The sequence below is a fragment of the Fukomys damarensis genome, unplaced genomic scaffold (assembly GCF_012274545.1).
Source record: "Fukomys damarensis isolate Sample0158 unplaced genomic scaffold, DMR_v1.0_HiC HiC_scaffold_30, whole genome shotgun sequence".
NCBI classification, from domain to species: domain Eukaryota; kingdom Metazoa; phylum Chordata; class Mammalia; order Rodentia; family Bathyergidae; genus Fukomys; species Fukomys damarensis.
In genome coordinates, this window is record NW_022900942.1 from 46,827,378 (window position 1) to 46,850,809 (window position 23,432).

Below are 23,432 nucleotides of genomic sequence, written 5' to 3' on the forward strand. Positions count from 1 at the left end.
ATAGTACTTCACTTACCACACACTCTTCGAGAGTCTAGCTGGTTCTGACCTGGAAGCTCACTGTGGAGGCTTCTTGTTGCAATATGGTAGCAGAAGACATTAATCACTGTACAAAGACCCAACCAGCTTAAACATAAAGCTGAGTACTCCTCTTCAGAATAGTCTTCTCAGGGTCACCTATAACACCAGCCTCCAGTATTCTTGGAAGCAGCTGCCCATGTCTTCCAGGCTCCTTCCCTTTTCTCATCATTGTGAAAACTTCCAAGGCTCTAACCCTCAAATCACAGCCTTTCCTTCTCTTTCCTTTATCATCTATGCCTAAGTCACCAACCAGCTGTTTTCAGGCTGGCATCTCAGCCTTTAGTGTTCCTAAGCCAAGACAGTTCCATTGCAGATGTGGGAACTCACAACCCTATACATGTCAGAGATTGTAGATACTATGTCGACATAAAGGAATGCCCTGCACATTTAGGTAAAGACTTTGGTAAAAGCTCATAAGCTAGGAAATCTGGATCTAGCCATGGAAGTCTAGCACATTCCTGGCAGAGACTTCCCAGCCCCACGTTTGTTGGCCATATTGCTTCCATCTCCAACTACATCCCAAGGACAAAGCACCTACACCTCCCACACTGCTGTCCCTAAGGTGGAGTTAACCTCTGTTGCAAAGCAGATCAACAGAGCTGACTAATCTCCTTTATTGCCTCTGCCCTCTTCCTATACTGCTTCATTTTTTTTTTAATGATTTCCAATGCCTTCTTTCTGTCTCCACAGCTGACCAGAAGAATACTTTTTATAACTTACTAGTAAACATTTAACATTAGCTCCTCACTTAGACTCGTCTCCTCCAGTTGTCTAGAATCCATTTTTCACCAGCATCAAGACCCTCCTTCAGACCATGAACATGGCCTTTGGAATCTGGAGTGACAGACAGGACAGAGACAAGACTGATAGTCCATTGCCCACATCATAAAGATAGTTCAGTCCCAGATGTGCCTTGGAGAAGAGATATTTCATGAATATTTTACAAATGAGCATTTTCAATGATTGTAGTATCTTTGGTAATTTAATTTTCTCAGTCCTGGTATTTTTATTCTCATCGCCATACTCATTACTACATAGTTTAAGTCAATGACAGAAGAGGCAGCTTCTGATGTTTAGTGGTGTTTGTTTCTTGGACAGTTCATATTCTATATAACATCTGTTTCATTGTCTTCAACCATTCCCGTTTTTTCATAAGTCGTATTTCTAAATCTTTGTGTGCCACCTTGTGTCCAGCATCCTATATAACAACAGTACCCCCATTAACGGATGAGGAAAACGTGCAGTCTCCCTGTTCCTTATTTACACCCTAACACAGAAGACTAGAACCAAGCAAGAAGGCTGCCAGGGCCTTTCCACCAAGTAAGAGTAAATGACAGATAGAGGGAGAGAGATTTTCTGTCTTGAAAGCTTGTAAGAAGAGAAAGGGACTATCATCGAATCTAATCAAGGCTGTTATTTCTTTAGCAAATATAATTCTTTTCACATAATATTGGAAAAGAGCGTGAAATTAAAATAATGTACTTTACAAATAAAGTTCCTAAATCCAGGCTTTCCAGCTTATTTTGTGTACCTCTTCTAAGTTTTTCTTCAGCTGCACCCAAATAACACAGCAGGTGTTGTTCATCACCTGTGACCCCCAGGTGTTTTTTTTGCGGGGGGGTGTCCGCATGAAAAGCTGGTGTTTTTAGACATGTAGTGAGTGATCGTTGTCTTTCTATCTTCCATCAGATTCTTCAGCCATGGGACCAAACAGTAGCTATGCTTGGGTTATTGAGGGAGAAACCTTTCAATGAACATTGTAACTAGGCTGTTATTTTATGTCAGTCTTCTTTTTGATGGTCCCACAGAGCACATCGTTCCGCTGGGCAACATGGCAATTAACAGCATCTCAAAGTTAACTGAGCTCAACCAGTCTTCTGTGTATTCACTTCCTAATGCACCAACTCTGGCAGACCTGGAGGACGATACATATGAAGGTACCTGGAGAAATTTCTGCTTTTGGTTAGAAATCATCGTGCTTGTTTTCTTTTTATCATATCTAGAACCAGGGGAAGAGGTTGTAGCATTATAGTGTGTTCCACCAAACTAAAACTCTTCCTATTCATAGCTTCTTACCCCAGAATTAAGGCAAAAAAAATAAAATTTAAAATAGCCTATATAGAGGCTGGGGACGTAGCTCAGTGGTTCCACCACCTGCCTCACAAGTGCAAGGTCCTGAATTCGATCCCCAGCACCAAAAATAAATAAAAATAAAAATAAAATAGCCTATATCAACAAAGGAAATTTTCATGAAGAAAATGTCAGGATTGGGATCTTTTTTTCCTGCACTAAGTTCAGTGCCCAGAACACTGTAGGCACTTAAAGAGAATTTGATGAATGAATGAATATTTTCAGCTTCACTCAAGATTTCAGTCTTAAGAGGATTCAGGGCATGTGGCACTCTAAATACAGTTCCTGTCATTTCCTTTGCCACCTCCAAGTTCTTTACTGCTTCTAAGTGAAATGGCTCACAAGTCAAATAGCTGCTAAAGCCTACCAACAACAGAAGATAAGTGAAGACTTCAGTCAGAATTGCTTATGAGAGAGACCTTATATCTTAGTCACTTTCTCATTGCTGGAATAAAATACCCAGCACCCACAACTTAAGGAAGAAGAGGTTTATTTTGGCTCACTTTTCAGTCCATAGTCAGTTGACTCCAAGACAGGATGGCACAGCAGAGGGGCATGGTGGAGTAGAGCTGCTTATGTCATAGCAGAGAGTGAAGAAAAGAGCCAGGAGAGAGAAAAACCCTTCCAGGCCATGACCCTAGTGATCCACCTTTCTGACAAGACCCCTCTTCCTCACAGCAAGTCGGCCATAAACCTCTATTATCCAGTTACCTTCCGAAAGCTTTGCCTGTGAAGCTCTTTGGGAACATCTAGATATAAACCATAACACCCTGTTACAGTGTCTAAATAGCAGTATATTTTTTCTTATAGCAAGGAATCTGATATAGCTGGTATAGTTGCCTGAGAAAGTCAGGATGCCTCTGGGTTCTTGTGGCAACAGCCTCCAGGCCAGGCTTCACTCTCGGCAACATAAGGCTGCCCTTGGATACCAGCAGGTGACCCTTTCACATTAAGGCATAAACATTTCTTCCTAGTGTGCTATGAACCCTTTTTAAAAATGTAATCTAATCAAAAGAATTACTACCCATCATATTCATAGGTTCTCAACTGTCCATCAGGGGGCAGTAATCTTGGGGGGGCATCTTAGAATTCTATGTATCCAATTTGGTTAGGGAAATAATGGTATATAATTTATAGATAAGGATGCAGTCAGATGGATCCAATCATATAAGCAATAAACAACAAATAATCATAACCAGTTTCTTACCTACAATAACAAATTTGAATAAAATAAAATTTGGGGGTAAGTAATGGGAGACTCCAGTCTAGGATCCACAGACTGATGAGGAATCATAAGTATGTGTAGAAGGATTATGATAAAAGGAAGCTGTTAAAGGCAAAAAGGAGAAGTACACAAAGCTGCTCTGAAACAAGGTTCACTGGTCTCAGGTCATCACAGAAATTAACATTAGCCCACTGGTAAAGACAGACACTGCTAGGTGAGTGTCTTTATATGAACTTCTGCAGTCTTGAAGAATTTATACAGAAAATAATGTGCAAAATGAACAAGGGTGTAAGACAAATAAGGCATGAGATACATGTGGGATGTGAAGGAATTTCTTGTGGGTTTTAGGATGTTCTTGTGATAGTTCTTTCAGATTCTCTAGCACTGTCATATTGATGATGGGAAAGCCCAGATGGAAGGCTTAATCCATCAGTGAGATCTAGGGCATTTGACCATATAATTCTTTTGAAAATAATACTTAAGACTATGTCTGAGAGAAGGCTTTTTCCTATTTTTTAAATGTACTTATCTGTGTTTGTAAGTTGAGTTTGTTTGAACCTTTTATCTTCTGGGTTTGCAGCCAATGAGGACCAACCAGAGAAGCCTCATTTTGACTCTCGAAGTGTGATATTTGAGCTGGATTCGTGTAATGGGAATGGGAAGGTTTGCCTTGTCTACAAAACTGGGAAACCAGGTAAGAATCTTTACATAGTTATACAGTTTGTTTTTGGTCTTCCTGTCTTTGCTTTTCAGCCATCCAACAAAAACACATACCTCTCTAGCCTCCTGAGGTGCCACCAGGCCTCTGGTATGTTTGAAGACCAAGAAAGCACCTTTGATTATTTCCAAGCATTCGCCTTGAGGCCAGCTTGTAGCCATCTTCATATGTGAGTTACTACAAAACAGTCAGTGGGATTAGATAATAAGTGAGTAAAGCCTTAAAGATAAGGTCATCTGTTCATAGATTCCTGCAGGCTCATGCATGAGATAAACATCCAGGAAGCACATTTTCTTTCGTTTAATCTTCTGTATCTAGGCCAGTTAACATTAATAAATTCTGAATCACTATACCTCACATAGGAGAGAGAAAAGAGGGCCACACAGTGGTTACTGAGGTTCTGTGCTGCAGCAACCTCTACCTGGACCCCCAACAAAATTTGGGCCAAGGGACTATGAAAATACAGAGCTGACTAAGCTCTCTTCAGGTAGCTCTCTCTGGTGGGGTGAGATACAGACACCAGAATTTATCTCTGGGGGATGAAAAGATCATCTCTAGGTGGAGGAATTATAGCAAAATAGCCTTTGAGCTGCATCTTGAACTACAATTGGAATTAAATATGAGCGAGGGTAAAAGGGACCAGAAAGACAAGTGGATAAAAGCCATAGGAGTAACATTTTAATCCAGTGGGCTATGTGGTTCATCTAGGGGATGAGGAAGGAAAGAAAGCCAAAGGGAAACTCTTCCCTCTCGTGCGGAGCAATGAGTTAGACATAATATGGAAGACATAATGTGGAGTCAGTCAAGATTGTTTGGCAGAATGGCAGGATTCAAATGAAAATTTTTGTGACTAGGAAGTTTGGGGAAAGGAAGAGAGTAGATGATGGAGGCCACTTGGGGAGATGTTACAGCTATCTAGATACAGATGAACTGGGATAGGCTTATGGTAGTAAGAATGGAAGGCCAAAGATGCAAGACAGGAAGAGCTGGTACAGTAGTTCCTGTTTTTGTTCAACCAGGTCATCACACAACTGGACAGGCAGGATTCCCAGGAGTGAGTTGGTCAGGGTTTCTTTATAGTAGGTTTAGCCTGAGCCTATTAAGAGAGCTTCTTCAAGAGAGCCTGATCCAGTTTCCTGCCATCAGAAAAGCTGAAACCACAGTATATACTAGGGAAGAGGGGCACTGAGTCCCCTCAGAAAAGGTGCATCTTCTTAGACAGCCTGAATGTACTTCCAAATAGCCAGATCAAGAATGTGTATCAAAGAAGTGCAAAAGTGGCCACTGGAGAACGGGACCAAGAGATTGTAAGTCGCGGGGAGAGCACTGGTATATTTCACATCCTCTCTACTATTCACTTTTCTTTTAACCATAAGTATATGTTGACTTCATAGTTTAAAGGGAAAAAGTGTTAAACTGTCTATTATTTATTTCCTTGTTATTTTAGCATTAGCACAAGACACTGAGATCTGGTTCCTGGACAGAGCGTTATATTGGCATTTTCTGACAGATACTTTTACTGCCTATTATCGCCTGCTCATCACCCACCTGGGCCTGCCCCAGTGGCAGTATGCCTTCACCGGGTATGGCATTAGCCCACAAGCCAAGGTAAGGGGAAAACACCTGTAATCTCAGAATGTGTTGTATATAAAAAGTCTGCCAGGCATGGCACACAGTTATGATCCCAGCACTCAGGAGGCTGAGGCAGGAGGACTGCTGTGAGTTTGAGACCAGCCTGGGCTATATGTAGTAAGTTCTAGGCCAGCCTGAACTACATAGTGAGAACTTATCTCAGAACCCCCCCCGCCAAAAAAAAATCCTCTGAGGAAATGATTACTTTGAAAATTCCCAGCTTCCCCATCTGATTTATGAGATCTGGGGTGGAGCCCAGGGACCAATGTTTTTTTGAAGAAGCAAGGCAAGTGATTCCATTGCATGGACAACCTCACTTTATAGTTATCTAGTTAAATGATTCCCAAACTTAGTTGAATCAATCACCTTGGGAGTTTTTATTTCTAACTAAATGTATTGGAAGCTTAAGTCTAAATAAATTGTTTTTGGACTGGTATTACACACACTGAGGAAGAGTAACAAAGTACACCTCTTTTATTCCCCTGTTCTCACAGAGGAGGCCATGGTTACCAGTTTGTGTAGTGAGATACTCATTGCATGTGAAGCATGCAGTTTTTTGGTTTCTTCTTGTTTTTGCTAAATCACAAGTGTAATGTGCTATTTATATTTTTCTACACCATGTTCTTTTCACTCAGTACTCTCCTCATTTTCCTCAAAAGTCACATGATAACTTCCATCTGGTCAAATTGTCAGGTGGTGGTGATCAAAGACAGGTCAATAAATTGGGATGCCATTTGCCCTCAGCTACCTGTAAAACCAGTAAGGAATAGAATACTAGCACATACATCATCCCTCAGGAAAGCCCACAATGGCCTTTTACATGCCTCTCCTGGGGTGGAGAGTGGGGAGGGGGGCTGCTTGCTTGCTTGCATTTATTTATTTGTTTGTTTGTTTGTTACCGGGGATCAAACTCAGGTCCTTGCACTTGCAAGGCAGGCAGAGGAACCACTGAGCTGAATCCTCTGACCAACTGCATTTATTTTAGAGTTGATTAGGCCTCACAAAATGACATGTGTATCTGACCAAGAATAGATGGGATCATCACTTTCTCTTAGTGAAGAGCTAAGAGTTTTCAAGGCAGTTTTTTATTCAAATAAATTCAGTAACCCTTATCTGAAATACTTGGGATCAGAAATGGCAGATTTCAGAGATCTTCAAATTTTGAAATATGTGCATAGACATTCTTGGTTGGCAATCAAAAAGTTTTAGATTAGGGATGCTTAACTATTTCTCTCTTCTCTGTTGTCTCCAGCTCTCTCCCTCCACAGCCTTACTAAAAATGACAATTTTCCTTTGCATTTTGACCCTCTCTCCCAATTCTGCCTTACAGCAGTGGTTCAGCTTGTATAAGCCCATCACCTACAACACAGACCTACTCACAGGAGAGACCGACTCCTTCATGAACAAGCTGGATCCAAGCAAAGTGTTTAAGACCAAGAACAAGACTGTAATCCCAAAGAAGAAAGGGCCTGTTCAGCCTGCAGGTGGCCAGAAAGGGCCCTCAGGTCCCTCTGCCTCTAAACCGTCATCCAGCTCTGCAAACCCTGTCCGCAAATGAGCACCACCTCCACCTCTCCACCATCTCCACAGTAGTGATTTCCATGCACAGATGGTCCCAGGGACACAACCTGATTATGTAATTATAAGCATCTCCTGAGTAAACAAAGCCTTAGGCCTTTTACTCCCACTGACATTAGCTGGGAGGTGGAAGACCAAATGTACTGAATTTTACTCAAGAGTCCTTCCCTTATACTATTCCTAGTGGGTTGTTCCAGCCTCTGCCTCCAAAAGCTGTGAAGAATTTCAGATCTTAAGTGGCCAGAGAAATCTATTAAGAGCTTTTCTCTTTTTCCACACTTGACTTTCAACCCCTTAGCAGTCATTGGAGGAGTCCCCTAAGGAAACCACTGGTTTTTGATTCAAGAAACATTGGAGCTAACTGCACAGTTGAGTACATAGCCATTAGTCACATATGACTATTTAAATGACATTAAAAATTTATGTCCTCAGTTGCCTTCACCAAATTTCAAGAATTCACATGGCTAGGGCCAGGGATTAGCTCAGTAGTACTACACCTGCCTGGCAAGTGCAAGGTCCTAAGTTTGATCCCTGGTACAGGGGATGGGAGGAGGAATTCACATGGCTAGCAGATTCCATATCGGACAGCACAGAGCTATGGAACGTTTCCATCACAGAAACTTACTTTGGACATCGCTACATTAGAATATTTTCACACTTATCTTCCTCAAATGAGTTAATTTTTGTTGTTAATGTCAGTGCCTTAACTTCAGGAGTTGTAATGTTTCATGACAACTTTACATAATTGTGTATTTATATATTTTATCAGGAACCTATCTTACTCTTCTCATTTTTTAGTTTCCTGTAAACTCTTTCTTCCTCATCGGCTTCCTGTAAAGTTTTTTTTTTAGTTTGTTTTGTGTTACAGTATTCACACATTTGCCAAAATTTATATTTAAGAAGAGATGTACTTCTGCTATACTTTATTCTAACCATTTAAAAACAAAAAGCAAACTCCCAATACTGTTTTGCAGGATTTCATAGTTTCGATGAAGCTAGTCACTGAGCAGAAGCATTGTACTTTCTCTGCCTGTTGACAGCTCTGATGTCTAGTCCTCCTTTGTCTCGTCCCAGGCCATCTTTAAGGCAGGCAGCCCCTTGCTTAGATCAGATTGGAGTTTTAAGAGTTCCTCTGAAAGCTTTCTATAATTCAGAAATAATTTTCCCATAGATGTGTAGGGGACTAGGCTTCTAGCTAGCCCCATATATGGCTAATTTCTTTTCTTTTTCTTTTTTTGGGGGGCAGGTGGTGGTACTGGTGATTAGACCCAGGGCTTTCACACTGAAGTACATTTCAACTCCTTTTTATTTTGAGACATGATCTCACTAAAAGGCCCAGGTAGAACTAGAATTTGTGATCTTCCTGCTTTAACCTCGCAAGTGCTAGTATTACAGGTATATGCTACCACACTTACCTCATGCCTAATATTTAATGCAAGATAAATCTGAATTTACCTACAACATCTTACAGAATTTCTATACAAAAGTTGTTCTAGTTCTCAATTGGGAATGTTTGTTTCCTCATTCTGGCCCAACACTGGGCAGAAACAAAGTCTTCACTGTACTTTCCAGAAGGGATAGTAGGGAGTCACCTGCACAGCCTTTGAGTGGCTTCAGTGTTTGTACTGAGATTCCTGAGGTTGGGAAAAAGAACTCTAAGGAGCGAGGCCCAGAGGCTTATGTCAGATACACACTTCAGTTCCAACTTGCTTTTCTTCTTGTTCCTGACTTCTCTGTTCTACAGTGATTGTCTAGGCTTCCTTTTATAGTCATCCAGGGCCTCCTTTTTCCATGACCCACTGGGGAACTAAGAGAAGTCCCTAGGATTCTCTGCCTGCACTTGGTTCTGACACCACTTGAGTTACTTATCAAGTGTTTAAATTTTTGGATTGTTGGTTATAGTGATATTCCTGAAAAAAATGACTTGAGTCTTCCCTCCATCTGCCACTTTTCACAGCCCCTGAGGAAAACTAAGGGGAGGAATTGGCCTTCAAGGATTATGTCAAGCTCAACTTGGTTCCTTCCTCTTTGTAATAAAGTTTTGGAATATTAGTGCTCAAGAGCCTTTGGGAGCATAAATAGAGCTTCACATCAATAGCATAATTATTTGCTTTAAAATATGCCAGTACATCAGTCATACTGGTTCACTTCTAACAGGAATGTTAAAAATGGTACCTCTTTTGCTGTTCCAAAACCATTTTTAATTCACCCTGATCATTTAAACATTTTTTGTTTTCAACAATGATATAACTATATCACATCTTTCCTAATTTGGGAGCTAGTTTAACCCTTCAGGTTATTACAGTTCAAGCATTTACAAAAATGCAGCAATTCAAGGAAGAAACAAAAGAACCAGCATTTGACTGCTTCTCTTAAGACAAGGTTGAAAGGGGATCAGCAAGTCACGTTATCTTCCATTGCAGCCAGTATCCTTCAAGTTAGAACTCAAGGAACCTGTAGATTAGTTTTGGTCCACTTCTAGAGTCCACAAGTGGAGGAGCAAAGGAATTGAGAGAGCAGTAGTGCCCACTAGACCAGTAATGATCAGTGGAGGTTCTCAAAAAAGCTGCCAGGAAAGGAGTTATGATAAGGACAGGCTAGAGGCCTGCCTCAAGGAACAGCCATGAAAAGCAGAGCTAGCTACAAAGTATGCAGGACTCTGCACAATTGAAGATGTGGGCCACTTGTACAAAACAGACAAATAGCCAGATGTGGTGGCACACACCTGTAATCCAGACTACTGGGGAGGATCGCAGTTGGAGGCCCAGGCTGGGCAAAATAATAAGACCCTACACACATGCCCATCTCAAAAAACAAAACAAAAACTACCACTAAAAATGTTCTTCCTTTCTTTCATGGTCTCTTACAGCTTCTTACGATAAGGTTTTCCACCTGCTAAAACTTTTAAAAATTATTAAATGCATTTTACCGTTCATTCTTACACAAGTTTCAGTTTTAACTACAAATATAAAAGCAGCTCATGCAGAATCACCAAAATTACACAATTTTTAGTTTATAGCTTATGTATACATACTGTATGCCTGTGTGTTTCATTCTTACCAGATCAGTAGGAAAATTTCACAAAACTTGGTTAGCTGTTATTTCATGTCTTGGTATGTCTTGGTATCAACTTACCCTACCTCTAGCTTACTGATAGACAGGGAAAGACTAAAGAAAAGGATATATGGACTGCCCTGTTTTTCTTTTCTTCTATACTGTTCAGCATCAGTAGTTGGCTAATACGGGAAAATAATAGAAAGGATAGGGTAGGGTTTCTCAGTGATCCATATTTCTAGAGTGCCATTGCCTTTTTTCTGTTCAAAGCAGGTCTGTTTCAAACAGAAAACAAGGCTTCTTGGGCTTTCATTACCCCATGTATTCAGTTACAGGCATAACATGTTTCACTTGTATTGATTTTGACTGAGTTCTGCCACATTGTGGATCCAGGGGAATCTTGTGCTCACAAAAGCTGTAATGTATGAGGCACTCTGAAACAATGGACACAACACATGTTTCCTCTGCTCATGTCTGTGACTTATAGGACAAGTTCAAGGATAAAATTAATCATCTTGTACAGTGGCAAGAAAGAAATCAATGAGAGGCCGTTCTGAGTTATTCATGTTGTCTGTGCTATTACCCTTGGGATCCTGTGGTGAAGTTCTTTGTTTGGCTTGAGCCATTGGATTGTTTTTTTAGCCATACATTCTCTTGTAAAATACATACCCTCCATTATGGAGTTAATTGTGGCTACTAAATTAACACATGGGTAGTAATACACCCATGAGAATTCAGAAAAAGTAGTCTTTTCCCATTCTTCCTTTATAATGTGACCCCAAACTTTGTTTCCAGTTAACTTTCTGCCTGACCTATCCAGCTCTATTCTTCTCAACTATTCCCTTCCTTTCCAAAACACCAGCTTGGTTCTCCTGCTCCTTTATACCTGTAGTTTTCTCCTGCAGTTTAGCATGTTGACCTCCATCTCGGAGCTCCATGAAGCCCCAGTCCATAAGGAAAGCCCCCTTTGAGGCAGAGTATTTCATGCCGGCACCACTTGGTTAATTTTTGGTTGTCTTACCTTGTTTTCCTGTGTAACTTCAGTCACTGTTGAGGTAGAGACTTTGCATTACTCCAGAAAGCTATCTTATTTGGTGTGGAGTCTTGTGAACTATTAAAAAGGTCTGATGTATATAATTTTATACTAAATTAAGAGCTGCCTCATACTTCAGGACAAATAGACAACAAATCAAAATTAATAGAAAAAAGTTATAAAGATGCTGTTTAAATGTTTATACGAGTTGGGAAAATAGGCCACAGCTTTATTTTGGAAGCAGAAATACCTTAGTTCAGCTCATAGACGGTCTCTGTTAGATGCCATAATTAAATACATTACCAGTGTTAAGATGTTATGACATCCGAATATCTCCAAGACTGCCTCTTGCCATGCTCATGGACTGTGCCTCACAAGTCTTTATCAGACAAGCACACCATCTGTGGTTTTAGAAATGGGGTCTTTATAATTATATATTCTTAAGCCTCCTACAGCACCTAGCACCCATACCTTGTCCAAACCTACCCTTAACATACGTAGGAAGCAAAATAATCGAGATACTTAACTGGATGTTTTCAATATCCAGTCATTTTGCCCCACCTGGATAAAATCTATTGTGAGCAAGCCTTCCAAATATGAGGGTGAAAGTAGAGTGGACCAGGCAGAGGGTGACATGGTAGAAACAGAGAAACCAACTTCACCCCTGGTTCACCCTCACCACTACTGAGACAAGCCAAAGTGCGTCATTTCCATCTTATGACCTTAGGAAAAGTTTTTCAAAACCTCTCCGATTCAATCTCTTTAAATGGAAAATGAAAATATAGAATGACCATAAGGATTTTATTAAATAATACATATCAAGTGCTCACAAAGATACACTTGCAACAAGAATTTTAACAATTCTTAAAAATCATTGGGTCCACTTTCCCTTTGTGAGTTGCCTAGCTTATAAGCAACAACTGATTTTTGTACCAAATATCTTTTTCAACAAAAATGATGTTTTTAACATAAACTTTCATTCCAACTGTAAAATTTCATCCCTTAGGCAAATTGGTGTTTGTTTTTACTTACCTCTCTGAAAAACAATTTCTGATAACTAGAAATAGATGCAAAATGGGTGATAAATTTTTAATTTTTAAATTTAGAAGATAACTGACTCCCGGTAATCTCCTTAAGGGATCATGACTGTCCTTTTCCGGGCTGATTTCCCAGTCCTGGCACAATTTCCTCCATTACTGGCCCTTAGTGTGCATCTGCTGTGGTTGTATAGCTTCTTGGGGGACTATATTATGGTTTAGATTAAAAAATAAATGTTCCCCAAAGGCCTCATGCATCACAGGCCAGGCTTTTCGAAGGTGTTTAAATCATTGGGGCAATATAACTGACTTGCCTTGAGGTGGGGTCTGGCTGGAAGAGGCTGGTCATTGGGGGTGTGGCCTGGAAGCTTGTATCTCCCTTCCTGGCTCCTCTCCTCCGCTTCCCAGCCACCATGATGTAATCAGCCTTCCCCTGCTATGCCATGTCTGCCTTGGAGTCATTCAACCATTGACTGTAACCATGAGCCAAAATAAATCTCTTCCTATTAAGTTGTGGGTGTTAGATATTTGTACCAGCAGTGAGAAACGTGACTGAGAGAGACTGCCACACAAATTACACAGTTAGTGGCTTAAAATAAAATTTTTTCACTTCACCTCTTTTGTGTTTATGAAATCTCACTCTGCTTCTCCCTTTTCAGAATACTTACAATTGGGTTTAGGACATACCCAGACAATCCACAATGATTTTCCCATAATAAGGTCCTCAAATTAATCACACCTACAAAGGCTCCTCCTTAATAAGGTAAGAATTACATACTCCCAAGATTAGAACCTGGTGTTTCAGGGTCTTCAGCCCTATAAGGCCCTATGCACCCTCTCCCTCCATCCCCATATCCCTTAGAATACATTATTTTTTAAACAGGAAAAAAAAAAAAAAAACCTTAAGACTCCAAAGAAACCAAAACCTAGCACCTTTACATAGAAGGCAAAAAAAGTGAGTGCAGAATAGTAGCTAGGGTACCAGGGATTCTCTGTACCACCCTGCTCTTGAAGAAAAAAATCTTGGGATTCCAGCAGGCTTACCTGAAGATGGTGCTATCCTGGAGAGATGTGTGAAAAGCTCCTCTCATTTATATGTGGCACCACAGCAAGCCTTGTGGGTAAGGGAGAATGTCTATTAGGTAAACATAACTAGTATATCCTGCAATAAGAACTGACGCCTAAATAAATCAGGAGTTTCCAAGAGCACATTGTTGGCACTACTCTCACTCTAGCAGAAAAATACAACCCAAAGTGCCGGTAAGTCATTCTAAGGAAAGGCACTTCTGATGCCCCTAGAAGAGATCTTGCTGATTGAAAAGGAGGTGAGCTTGCACAGCTGTGTAAATTCCTGAAATACTCCTAAATCAGTCAACCCCTGAGTCTCAGGGCAGGGCTTTAATCAAACTGTAGAGGAAGCACAACACACATAGTGTTTTCCTATTTCTCCTGTCTGACGTTCCTGAAAGAATAAAAGTTTCTCATTATGGCATTAAACTCTATTTATTTAGTACTTGAAACATGGGATACACTTATGAATTTGTATAAATATTTAGTACATCTAAAATCCACAACTGGTAACAATCTGTGCTTTCTTTTGAGTACAAGATTGGAGTTTACATCTGGATATTTTGGTGTTGTGGAGACCCAGTCTGTGAATCTTAATCAAATTGCCTATTACCGTAACTGTGACAGAAGTGATTTGTTCCTTAAAAGGGCCGTTTCTTGCCCAGAATAAGTATCACACTTTGGAACTAACAAACCAGGTGTTAAGGAAAGAAGAGAAACACAGCTGACATGATGAAAAACATTCGTGCAGAAGATCTCTGGAGATCCACATCAATGTGTAGCAGGCAACAAAAGCCACAAGGTAACAGATGAGCACTCCCTTTCAGAACCATTGCATGTTAGTGTCAAGTCTCCGCCCCACTGGTAGGCTTCTGTCCAGTAAGAGCTGGTCTTCTGCTTAGCACATTTCCGCAGGTGCCCCTGAGGATCACAGCTGCAGCTCAGAAGTGCCAACCAGGCCCAGGGCTCTGGCTTCTTCTGGAGTCAGGCCGCTCTTCAGAGTCCTTCGCACTATGGTGGCACCCGAAGATCACAGCCAAAGACAGAAGAGAAGGAGGTGTTAGCAATGAGGCAGATGGCAGTCAGTATACCAGCCCTCCTTCCCCCCATAGGGAAGCTGGGGTACCAGGGATGCTCTGTACCACCGTGCACTTGCAGAGAAAATCTTGGTATCACTGAAGGCACACCTGAAGATGGTGCTACCCTAGAGAGGGAGAGAGGGAGAGAGGGGAAGGGATCTAGAAAGAGGAGAGGAATGCCTGCAGGATCTCAGAGAAAACTGCGAAAGGACAGTTGGTATGTGGAGATCTCAGCATCTGCCCACCATACAAAGTGTAACTGGGGAAGTAATTGCAGATGGGAAACCAGTGCAGAGTGAGGAGTTCAGCAAGCTTTAACAGTCCTGCAGATCTGTAGGAAGAGTAGTAATAGGTGAAGACATGACCAGCAGCTTATGGAATCAGGTATCACCAGAACTCAGAGTGGGCAGCACATCAGGATGAGTTTCTCTTTGTTATAGGTCTCAGTCTACCAAAACTCCTTTAGGGACCATGGTTAAAATAAGCAATGCCTCTTCATGGAATGCATGCCAAGGAGCAAAGTTAACAAACTACTTCTGGGTGGATGTTCTCTGTGAAACAGAAGGCTCAAGAAAGCCAGTGGCCCTGCTTTCTTTACTGGGGATCATCACTGGTATTTGGAGGGAGATTCACATTCAGTTGAGACACAGCTGTCTTGTGTTTAGCTTGGCAATATGAGTTTTTCCCATTGTTTGGTATTGCTCAATTGTGTTTTGTTTTGTTTTATTTTGTTTTGTTTGGTACCAGGGACGGAACTCAGGTCCTTGAGCCTGCGAGGCAGGTGCTGGAACCACTGAGCTAAATTCCCAGCCCTGGTTATGCTCAATTTTGATGTCAAAACAAAAGCCAGGGAATGGGGATGTAGCTCAGTGATAGAGCACTTGTCCAGCCTGCAGGAGGCCCTCAGCCCCACAAACAAATGCTGAGTAAGGATGACTGAGGAGGCAGCTGTCCCTCCCTACACAAGTGTTTTGAAATGCTGAATAATTACATGTCCTTTGATTTACAAATTATATTTGGCCTAGTCTATTATTTCTTTGAAGAGCAAATGGAGTTGGAGGTATTTATTCTATTTTCAGAGGAGATATGTCACGGATCCATCTTCTACCCTAACAATCCCTGAATCTGAGGGTAGGACTTTACTCAAACTGTGAAGGAAGCATAACACCCATGGTGTCTTCCTATTTTTCCTGCCTGATGTAATTCCCCCTTATCTCCGCCCCAGGAACCAGTGCCCCAATCAGGCAACACCTTTAATCTGTTCCCCACATCAGCCCTGCAAAGCTCATTTAGCTTGTAGCAAAGGATCTGAAAGATGCAGGCTCACAGTAGGACAGCGGACTAAAACCTATTGGCTTCTTCTCTCCCAGAAATCAGCACTTGGAAAAGAGATCCAACATTCAATCCATCAATTGGTCAATGTACAATTTATGCGAAAGCCTATTATGTACTCAACATTTAGCTAAAAGGATCAAACTCCCATGGAAGACTCACAGATTAATTATGGATTTTCTGAGGGCCGCAGGAGCTGTGATGAGTACCCTCAAACGATGCCATTCTACTCTACTTCTGAACCTTGGTTTGGGCCCAGACCTATCCATGTGAAGCTCCTCTTAAAGCTAGCTCACCCTCCCCCACCCCAGCCCCTGGGATTTCAGACCGAGTGTAAAACTCATCCAGATAAAATGTTTGGCTCTAGGGACTTGGCTGGAGGCAGACTGAGTAATGGGATTCATTCTATGGGGCAGCAATAAAAATACTAGTTTGTGACAAGCTCTTATGCTCTTAAATACTTTTTTTTCCAGCTTTAATTGAGTTTATTGGTACATTTTAGGGATACAGTACAGTTACATTCATTGTTGGGATCTCGTACCTCTACATGACAAGTATTGGTTCTCATTTTTTCCCCTTGTCCCTGTTAAATACTTTTTAATAGCAGGAAATAAGATTAAAATCTCTCTTATTTTAAATACAACTAGGAAGGGCTGTTCCAGCTTGACGATTGGAGACCACCTTCCCATGTTCCCTTTCTGTCTGGGTTCAAATGTTCTCTGCTGTGGGAAAAGCTTAGTTCCTTTTGTTTCCCAGGTGTGTCCCTGAAAAGTAAATACACCTAGGAAAATCTGCCTATTTATGGAACCCTACTTTCTGTGGGGCCTCATGGCAATACCAGTAAGTTCTCTTAGAAAGATATGGATCCTTTAGTGTACTGAGCAAGACCTTGAGACTCTAATGCTTCCCTTTGTTAATTCACTTTACTTCTTGAAAGAACATACAATATGGCAGTTATCGACTGAAAGCAGTTTTGTACCCCAGTACTCTGTACCCCAGAGTAGTGCACTTAGGTAAGAGCCTCTTTGTGTTCCTATTTGTCCATCTGCTTGTCAGTTCACTTGTCACTCAGTAAGTGTTCCTGAGCAGCTGACCTGAGCCAAGTGCTGTGGACAGAGGCTCCAGGTCTGGGAAGGAGGGGCCTGACAGGGACATGGGGTAAGGAGAAACCTCAGAGCAAAACATGTTGGCTCTCTCTCACAGGTTCCAGAAAACAAAGAAAAGCTGGGGACCTGAGAGAACAAGGACACCCACAAGCAGCAGCTGCAGGATATGGACTTCCATGATCCAAACTTCTACAGCAGAAACAACCCCTCCACCAAAAGGGGAGTTTTCAAGTGTTAGGCTGAGGTGGGACTGGCTGAAGGTCTGGTGAGATAGTATTAGGGACCCTCCATTCCCCCTTTCCACATCCCACCTGAATGAGCTCCCGCCCTCCACATGTGATCAGCTGCCCTGCTTGAAGGCTGCTTAACTGAGACATTTTATCCCCATCAGCTTCGCGGCTCTTCTATACATAGCATAGGTCACTTGGCTGGTACCACCAGCAGGACGCCAGGCACTTGTGACAGCTCTCACAATACCATGGGCTCTAAACACAGGGCACCTCTGCTGTCAATACGTGTAGCACAGGACTGTGGGAATCGGGTAGAATACATTATTTTTCTATTTTTTCTTCCCTTGGAAATGAAGGGGCTTTTTAATCCTACTACAAGCTCACTCTTTGCTGAGTCCAATCTAGAAAAATTGTGATGGCCAGGGCCATTTACTGAATATTCACATGACTTGTTTAATCTTTAAGGAAACCCTGTGAGATGGATACTGTTATCATCCCCACAATAAGTAAGCAACTGGTGGCACAGAAAGATCAACCCACAGACTCAACCTCACACAGTAAGGAGTAGAGAGGTTTTGAGGTAGGACATTTGGATCACAGACCACACTTGGAATGACTGTGCCCTGCTGACACCTGGCAGGACACTCTGTGACACTCAAGTTGATGAGAAGTTGACCAGGCTGTACTTCTACAGGACAGAGATCCATTCTGTTCTTTTGCTTTTGATTCACCAACTATTTTGTTTTTCATCTATAATATCAACCATGGCTTGTGAGTTCTGGGTGTGGTTTATTCTAATCCCAAGAAGCTAATGAATTTTATATGGGGAGCACTGCATCTAGGACTATAGGACTAATATAGAACCTCAAGGTCCTTTAAATGTACAAGTTTCTTGCAGTTGGGGAAAATCAGCCTGCTCCTGCTATTCCAAACTGTCCCTCAGTCGTCTTATTGTTCTGTCTGTTGAGTGGAGTTAAAATGGCAGGCCCAGTCATACCCTTTGGACTCACATACAGAGAATTTAAGTGAACAATCCTTGTAACTTGGTGTTAGATTTCCTGTAGGTTTTTGCTTGCTTTTGTTTTTAGTAGATGTCAATAATTTAACCATCTGAGTTCTTTTTGTTTTTATTCTCCAATTTTTTTCACATAAAATCTGTCTCTTTTCCTCATTTAGTAGAGACTAAAAAATAACTGATGAGCAGTTTTCGGAAATATCTCATGAAATGTCCTGAACAGATCAGGAGACTGAGGATACATAAAAGCCACATCTTGTAGATGTGGGATCCTGGATAAGACCATGGAACAAAGAGTAGACTTTTGGGGTAAAATCTGTGTAAGCTTATTATTTAGTTAGCACTGTTCCAGTGCTAATTTCTTAGTTTTGATAAACTTTTCTGTGGCCATACAAGGTCATAATATTAAGAGAAGGAAGACAAGGCATACAGGCAACTCTCTGGTCTATTTTTGTAATTTTTCTGTTAAGTCTAAAATTTTCTTAAAATAAAAAGTTAAAACAGACTTGATTCCATACCAAAGCAGCAACACAAGAACAGATGTTCCTAAATGTGGTTGACTTAAATTCAACTTTATTGACTCTTCCCAGACCCACTGAAAGGGTCTCTAGGAGAGGCCTACCATACAGCATTTTCACCTTCTCCAGGGATCAGGTAGCCACCTGTGTTTGAGAACCCTGATTTAAGTCACTGCCACTGAATTGACATTAGGGAAAGGCAGGACCTTAGGAAGGTTATAGGTTACAGCCTTTGTGGTGAGAGAGTTAGAGGCTTTGAGTTTCATTTAACTCAAAATGGAAGTTCACTCTTCTCAAAACAGCTCTCAGAAACACTCATGGCATCAGAGTTTTCTGTAGTCATTGGTCTGGCTATGGTTTCCTTGCTTAGCAGAACACCTACAGCAATGCTATTCTCCTGTAACTGGTCAGTGCACAGCCGGTATGCCTTAATCTATGTAGTTTCTAGGAAGGAACTGAATAGAAAGTAATTAGTGGAAATGCAAAAGCTAACTGCCTCCCACAAGACATATTATGGGTGAAGCTTAGCCTGAGAGAAGAAATGAAACAGATGCTCAACAAATTTGGGGGGAGAAACCACATAAACCTGGGAAGTCTACACATAGAAAAGAAGGGTGGCTCAGAAATTCACTGACTCAGAAATTTCAGTGATATTTCAAGTCCTCACTAGGACAAAACTGTCTTCCCCTTTCCAGATTAAGCCCACCCACCAGTTCTCTGGGATGTCACAGGAATGCTTTCAAGAACTATGCTAACAGTGCTTTTGTGTGCACAGGCAAAAGCCCATTACAGTAGCATCCTGGCAGAAGGAGGAAAAGAGGTGATGATAGGTCTGGTCTCCTTCTGGGTGCAGAGTGAGGTGGGCAATACAGCACAGTCATAAGATGAGGAGGTCTGATTTCTGTGCAAGGCAGCCCCTAAGCACCTAAAGACAGCTTCAAATTCCCACTAGCATCAAGTTCCTTGAGCATCAGTACATCAGAACCTGGATGGAAAGGAAGGAGGAATGGGTGGGAACTGTCACAGGAGCCTCAATCACCCGCTGCTGCCTGCCCTCATTGTAGCAAGAAGCCTGAGGTTGAGTAATTTATGTGGAATCCTGTCTCCATTGCTATTGTGCACTTGTGTGAATTCTTTTTTGAGTGTGGAAATAGAGTCCTTTTGAACTCATTGGCAAAGACAATGAAATGCTGCAACAGCCCATCAGGAAAATGCTTGGAACCCTATCTTTTGTCCTCAGAACAGCTCTTGGAGGCAGGAAGGACAGATCCTTGGGATTCCTCTTTTTATTACTCCTCCTTCCTTCGGAGCCTCCATGCTGGGTCATGTGGACATGCACAGCAGAAGAATGAAAAGCCAGCCTCCTCTTTCAATGTGCCATTCCCCATGTGGGAGGGTGATTTGTCTGAAAACCAAAGAACCACAGAGCCATTCACTGAGTCAGTGAAATACTTCAGACTCTCTCTAAATCCAACACTTTAGTCTGAGTCCAACTTTCAGATGTTTTACCAGCTCAGAGCCATGGCCTGTGCATCAACTCTACTCTGGAGCATGGGGTGTCCCTGTGCTGCAGGGAGTCTCCACCAGAAGTCATAGAGGTGGCTGCCAATTCTCTCCTGGGTTGTTTTATTTACCCTCCTATGCTATGTCCGGTGCACATGGGTGGACACCTTCAGCTGTCTTCAGACATTGGTCCATCTCAAAGGAGCTCTTTGAAAATCATCAGGTGCTGGATAAGCACTAATGGCAATCCTGCTAAGTAAACACTAATGACAATATTGTTGACAAGAGAAGAAGTTTCATGAAGAAACTGTTCCTTTCCTTTAATATCTTACTTCATTTTGTTCTAAGAGCATTGTAAAGCCTTGTACAATGGCCATTGTTAACTTACCCTATAAAAGAAAATAAAACTGGCTCAAGATAAGTAAGGAAGAACTATTTTTTAAAATGCAATTTTTAATTTTTTAAATAGGATTAGTGAAAAAAAAGTCACTAAATACTTTGAAATACTTTGGAAAAGTAAAGACCCATGAACTATGTTGTGCACTGATCAGGTACAGGGCTGAATCTAATATTTTGTGAGATACATCACCTATTTTCTCCTAAGGTAGATTTAATTGTTTTGTTTTGGTGGTGTGATTATTTTGTTTTGTGGTGCTGAGGCTTGAGTCCAAGACTTTCATACTTAGCCACACGCCTAGCCTTCCTTCCTTCCTTCCTCTCTTCCTCCCTTCCTCTCTTCTCTTCCTTTCTTTAAAGACAGGGAATCACTAAGTTGGTAAATTGTCTAGGTGGGTCTTGAACTTGCAATCCTCTTGTCTCAGCCCGCAGAGTGCTGGGATTATGGGTATGGTGCCACCATACCTGGCTTCAATAGTTTTTAAGATTCAACAATTCTCTATCTCCAGGAAATGTCATGCCTACCGGAGAGATACATAGATTGAGGAGGTTGCCACAGTGTGGGGATGGGAATCAGTGCACAATCAAAGGAAGTCCCATGTTTCTTTCTCAGCAGTTCCTGTCCTCTTCCCACTGAGCAACTATTCTCAAAGAGGTTAGTTGTAGGTCATAACAAAATGATGGCATCTTTACAGAGACGTGGCTCTAAGCCTAGAAGTTCACGTCACACCTCAGGCCTAGAACCCCACCTGAAGAGAAACTCAGCAGAAAAAAAGGATACTCATCCTCTCTCAATTATCACAAGACCTCTGGGACCCCCGGGAAAAGATAAAAGCTGAGTGCAAGTCCCTAACCCAAGCTCTGTTTGTTGACAGGCTGAGCTCCTAGTGACACGAGGGAGACCTGCTGGACAGACCCTCTTTCAAAGATATGTCCAAGAGAGGAAAAAATGGAGAGAGAGGGAGGCAGAGTGCCAGAGCTGCAGCATTGAACGGTGAAGGACCCTTCACACATGACGGAGCTTCAGCATTTCTAGGCAAGGCCATCATCCAAAAACCCTCAGAAAATATTCAACCTTGGGACAAAACATATACTTTGATATGAAAAAAGGGGAAGACAAAACATGAGGAAAAAATATCCAAGAACCTGTGAACACAGAATGGAAAGCCTTGACTAGGATCTGGAGGACACCTGATGTGAGCTAGACACCATTTCGTAAGCCAGAAATCACCTGTACAATTTAAAACATTTTACTAAATGAGATGCTGACTGGTACTAGCTGAAAAACAGGAAACTGCACCATGGGAACCTGCTAATGGATGTAGATGCCCTTGGCAGGTCCCAAATGACTGCATATGTCAGGTGTTAGCAGGACACTTGATATGTGTAGATCTAGTCACCAGCCGCACAAATGAAACACACTTCTAATTATCTCTAAGCATTCTTAAGTGTCTTGCAAGTCATAAATTTTTAACTTATAAGATGGATTCAGTTTAGTTTCTTGTACCAGCTGGACTATAATTATCTTTAGCAAAATGAGTTATAACCTATTTGGTTATTCATTATCCAGTTGCCTCATTGTCACTATTAAACAATCAAATAAAACACAGAATTGTTTCATGGCAAGGCCTAGACCACCAAACTTCACACAGATTCTGCAAACTTTCTTTTTCCTTTAACCTTTTGTAAAAAGCTGGTGTTTATCATCTATCCTTTTATAATAGAAATCAAAGCCTAACTTCCCATTTTAAATTTCTATTGCTAGTGTACTAATAAATTAGACTGGCTACAGATAAACACTTACATGCACACAGTGCTGCATCTGTTATGGTAACTATGTCACAGAGAAAAATAATGTGTTTGGCTAAATAAAAAGAATATATGGCTGGTTTGCATAAGATTGGAATGGGAATGATACCACAGGAAATTATTTTATGTCACCCACAAAAACAAGCTATTTCTCTGGCCAGACTGAAGAAGAAAATTAATTATGACTGCGTTATGGTCCCCGGTTACATTATCAGTCTAAGAATCTAGTTCCCTCTGGACCAGAGGGAAGGCCCAATGCAGACAGGCATAACCTTGGCCTCCAAGGACTGGCCAGACCAACGTCTCACATTGTCTTGTCTGAGGTCCCTTTTCCAAACTTGTCTATTCTCCATTAGGGCACTGCACGGCCTGGCAGCCTTTCCCCATTCTTCTCCCTAAATTCACCTCCACCAGGCCCATCCCTGCTCCTTCTCATGGTGAACCTTGCATTGAAGTTGCCCACTGCAGGAAGACCAGGTGTTAACAGGTAAAAAGCTTCAGGCATTTGGTTGCCAGTTATGGAAGTAATAAGAAGAGAATAAAAGGCAACTACTGAAGATAATCTACTCAAAAAACTTTCACAGATTTCATTTGAGAAGGAATTAAGAAGTAAACTTCTATGAAAAAGAGCAACAGAAAAATGGGCAAATGATAAGGACAAGTCATGCACGACAGAAGAGATATCAATTGGAGGAGTCCCAGCCATCCTAACGTGCAGGAAATATACATTAAAATCACAAAGAAATACTATTTCACACCTTTGTGATAGGCAAAAATGGAAACTGCTGCACTGGCTTGGATCAAATGAGATTTGCTGTGCTGTATTCAGCTAGTATGGATTAGCCCCATCCCTTTGGAGAAAAGCCTGTCACTTCAGGTCCTGGTAAT

The 23,432-nt window shown here is 41.5% G+C and overlaps 2 protein-coding genes across 2 annotated transcripts in view; one reads left to right on the plus strand and one right to left on the minus strand.

Annotated features, from left to right (window-relative positions):
• The window catches only part of Tpgs2 (tubulin polyglutamylase complex subunit 2), a 31,565-nt gene extending 23,263 nt beyond the window's left edge, over positions 1-8,302 (plus strand). Inside the window, exons 4-7 of the mRNA XM_010638034.2 lie at positions 1,890-2,018; positions 4,017-4,130; positions 5,602-5,762; positions 7,117-8,302. Coding sequence (XP_010636336.1) covers positions 1,890-2,018; positions 4,017-4,130; positions 5,602-5,762; positions 7,117-7,344 — 632 coding nt within the window. The 3' untranslated portion in view covers positions 7,345-8,302. The remainder of the gene's footprint in view (positions 1-1,889; positions 2,019-4,016; positions 4,131-5,601; positions 5,763-7,116) is intronic.
• A 4,941-nt stretch (positions 8,303-13,243) lies between these two features.
• Fhod3 (formin homology 2 domain containing 3) overlaps positions 13,244-23,432 on the minus strand; it is a 433,804-nt gene continuing 423,615 nt past the window's right edge. Inside the window, exon 30 of the mRNA XM_010638036.2 lies at positions 13,244-14,567. Within this exon, the coding sequence (XP_010636338.1) occupies positions 14,485-14,567 (83 nt within the window). The 3' untranslated portion in view covers positions 13,244-14,484. The remainder of the gene's footprint in view (positions 14,568-23,432) is intronic.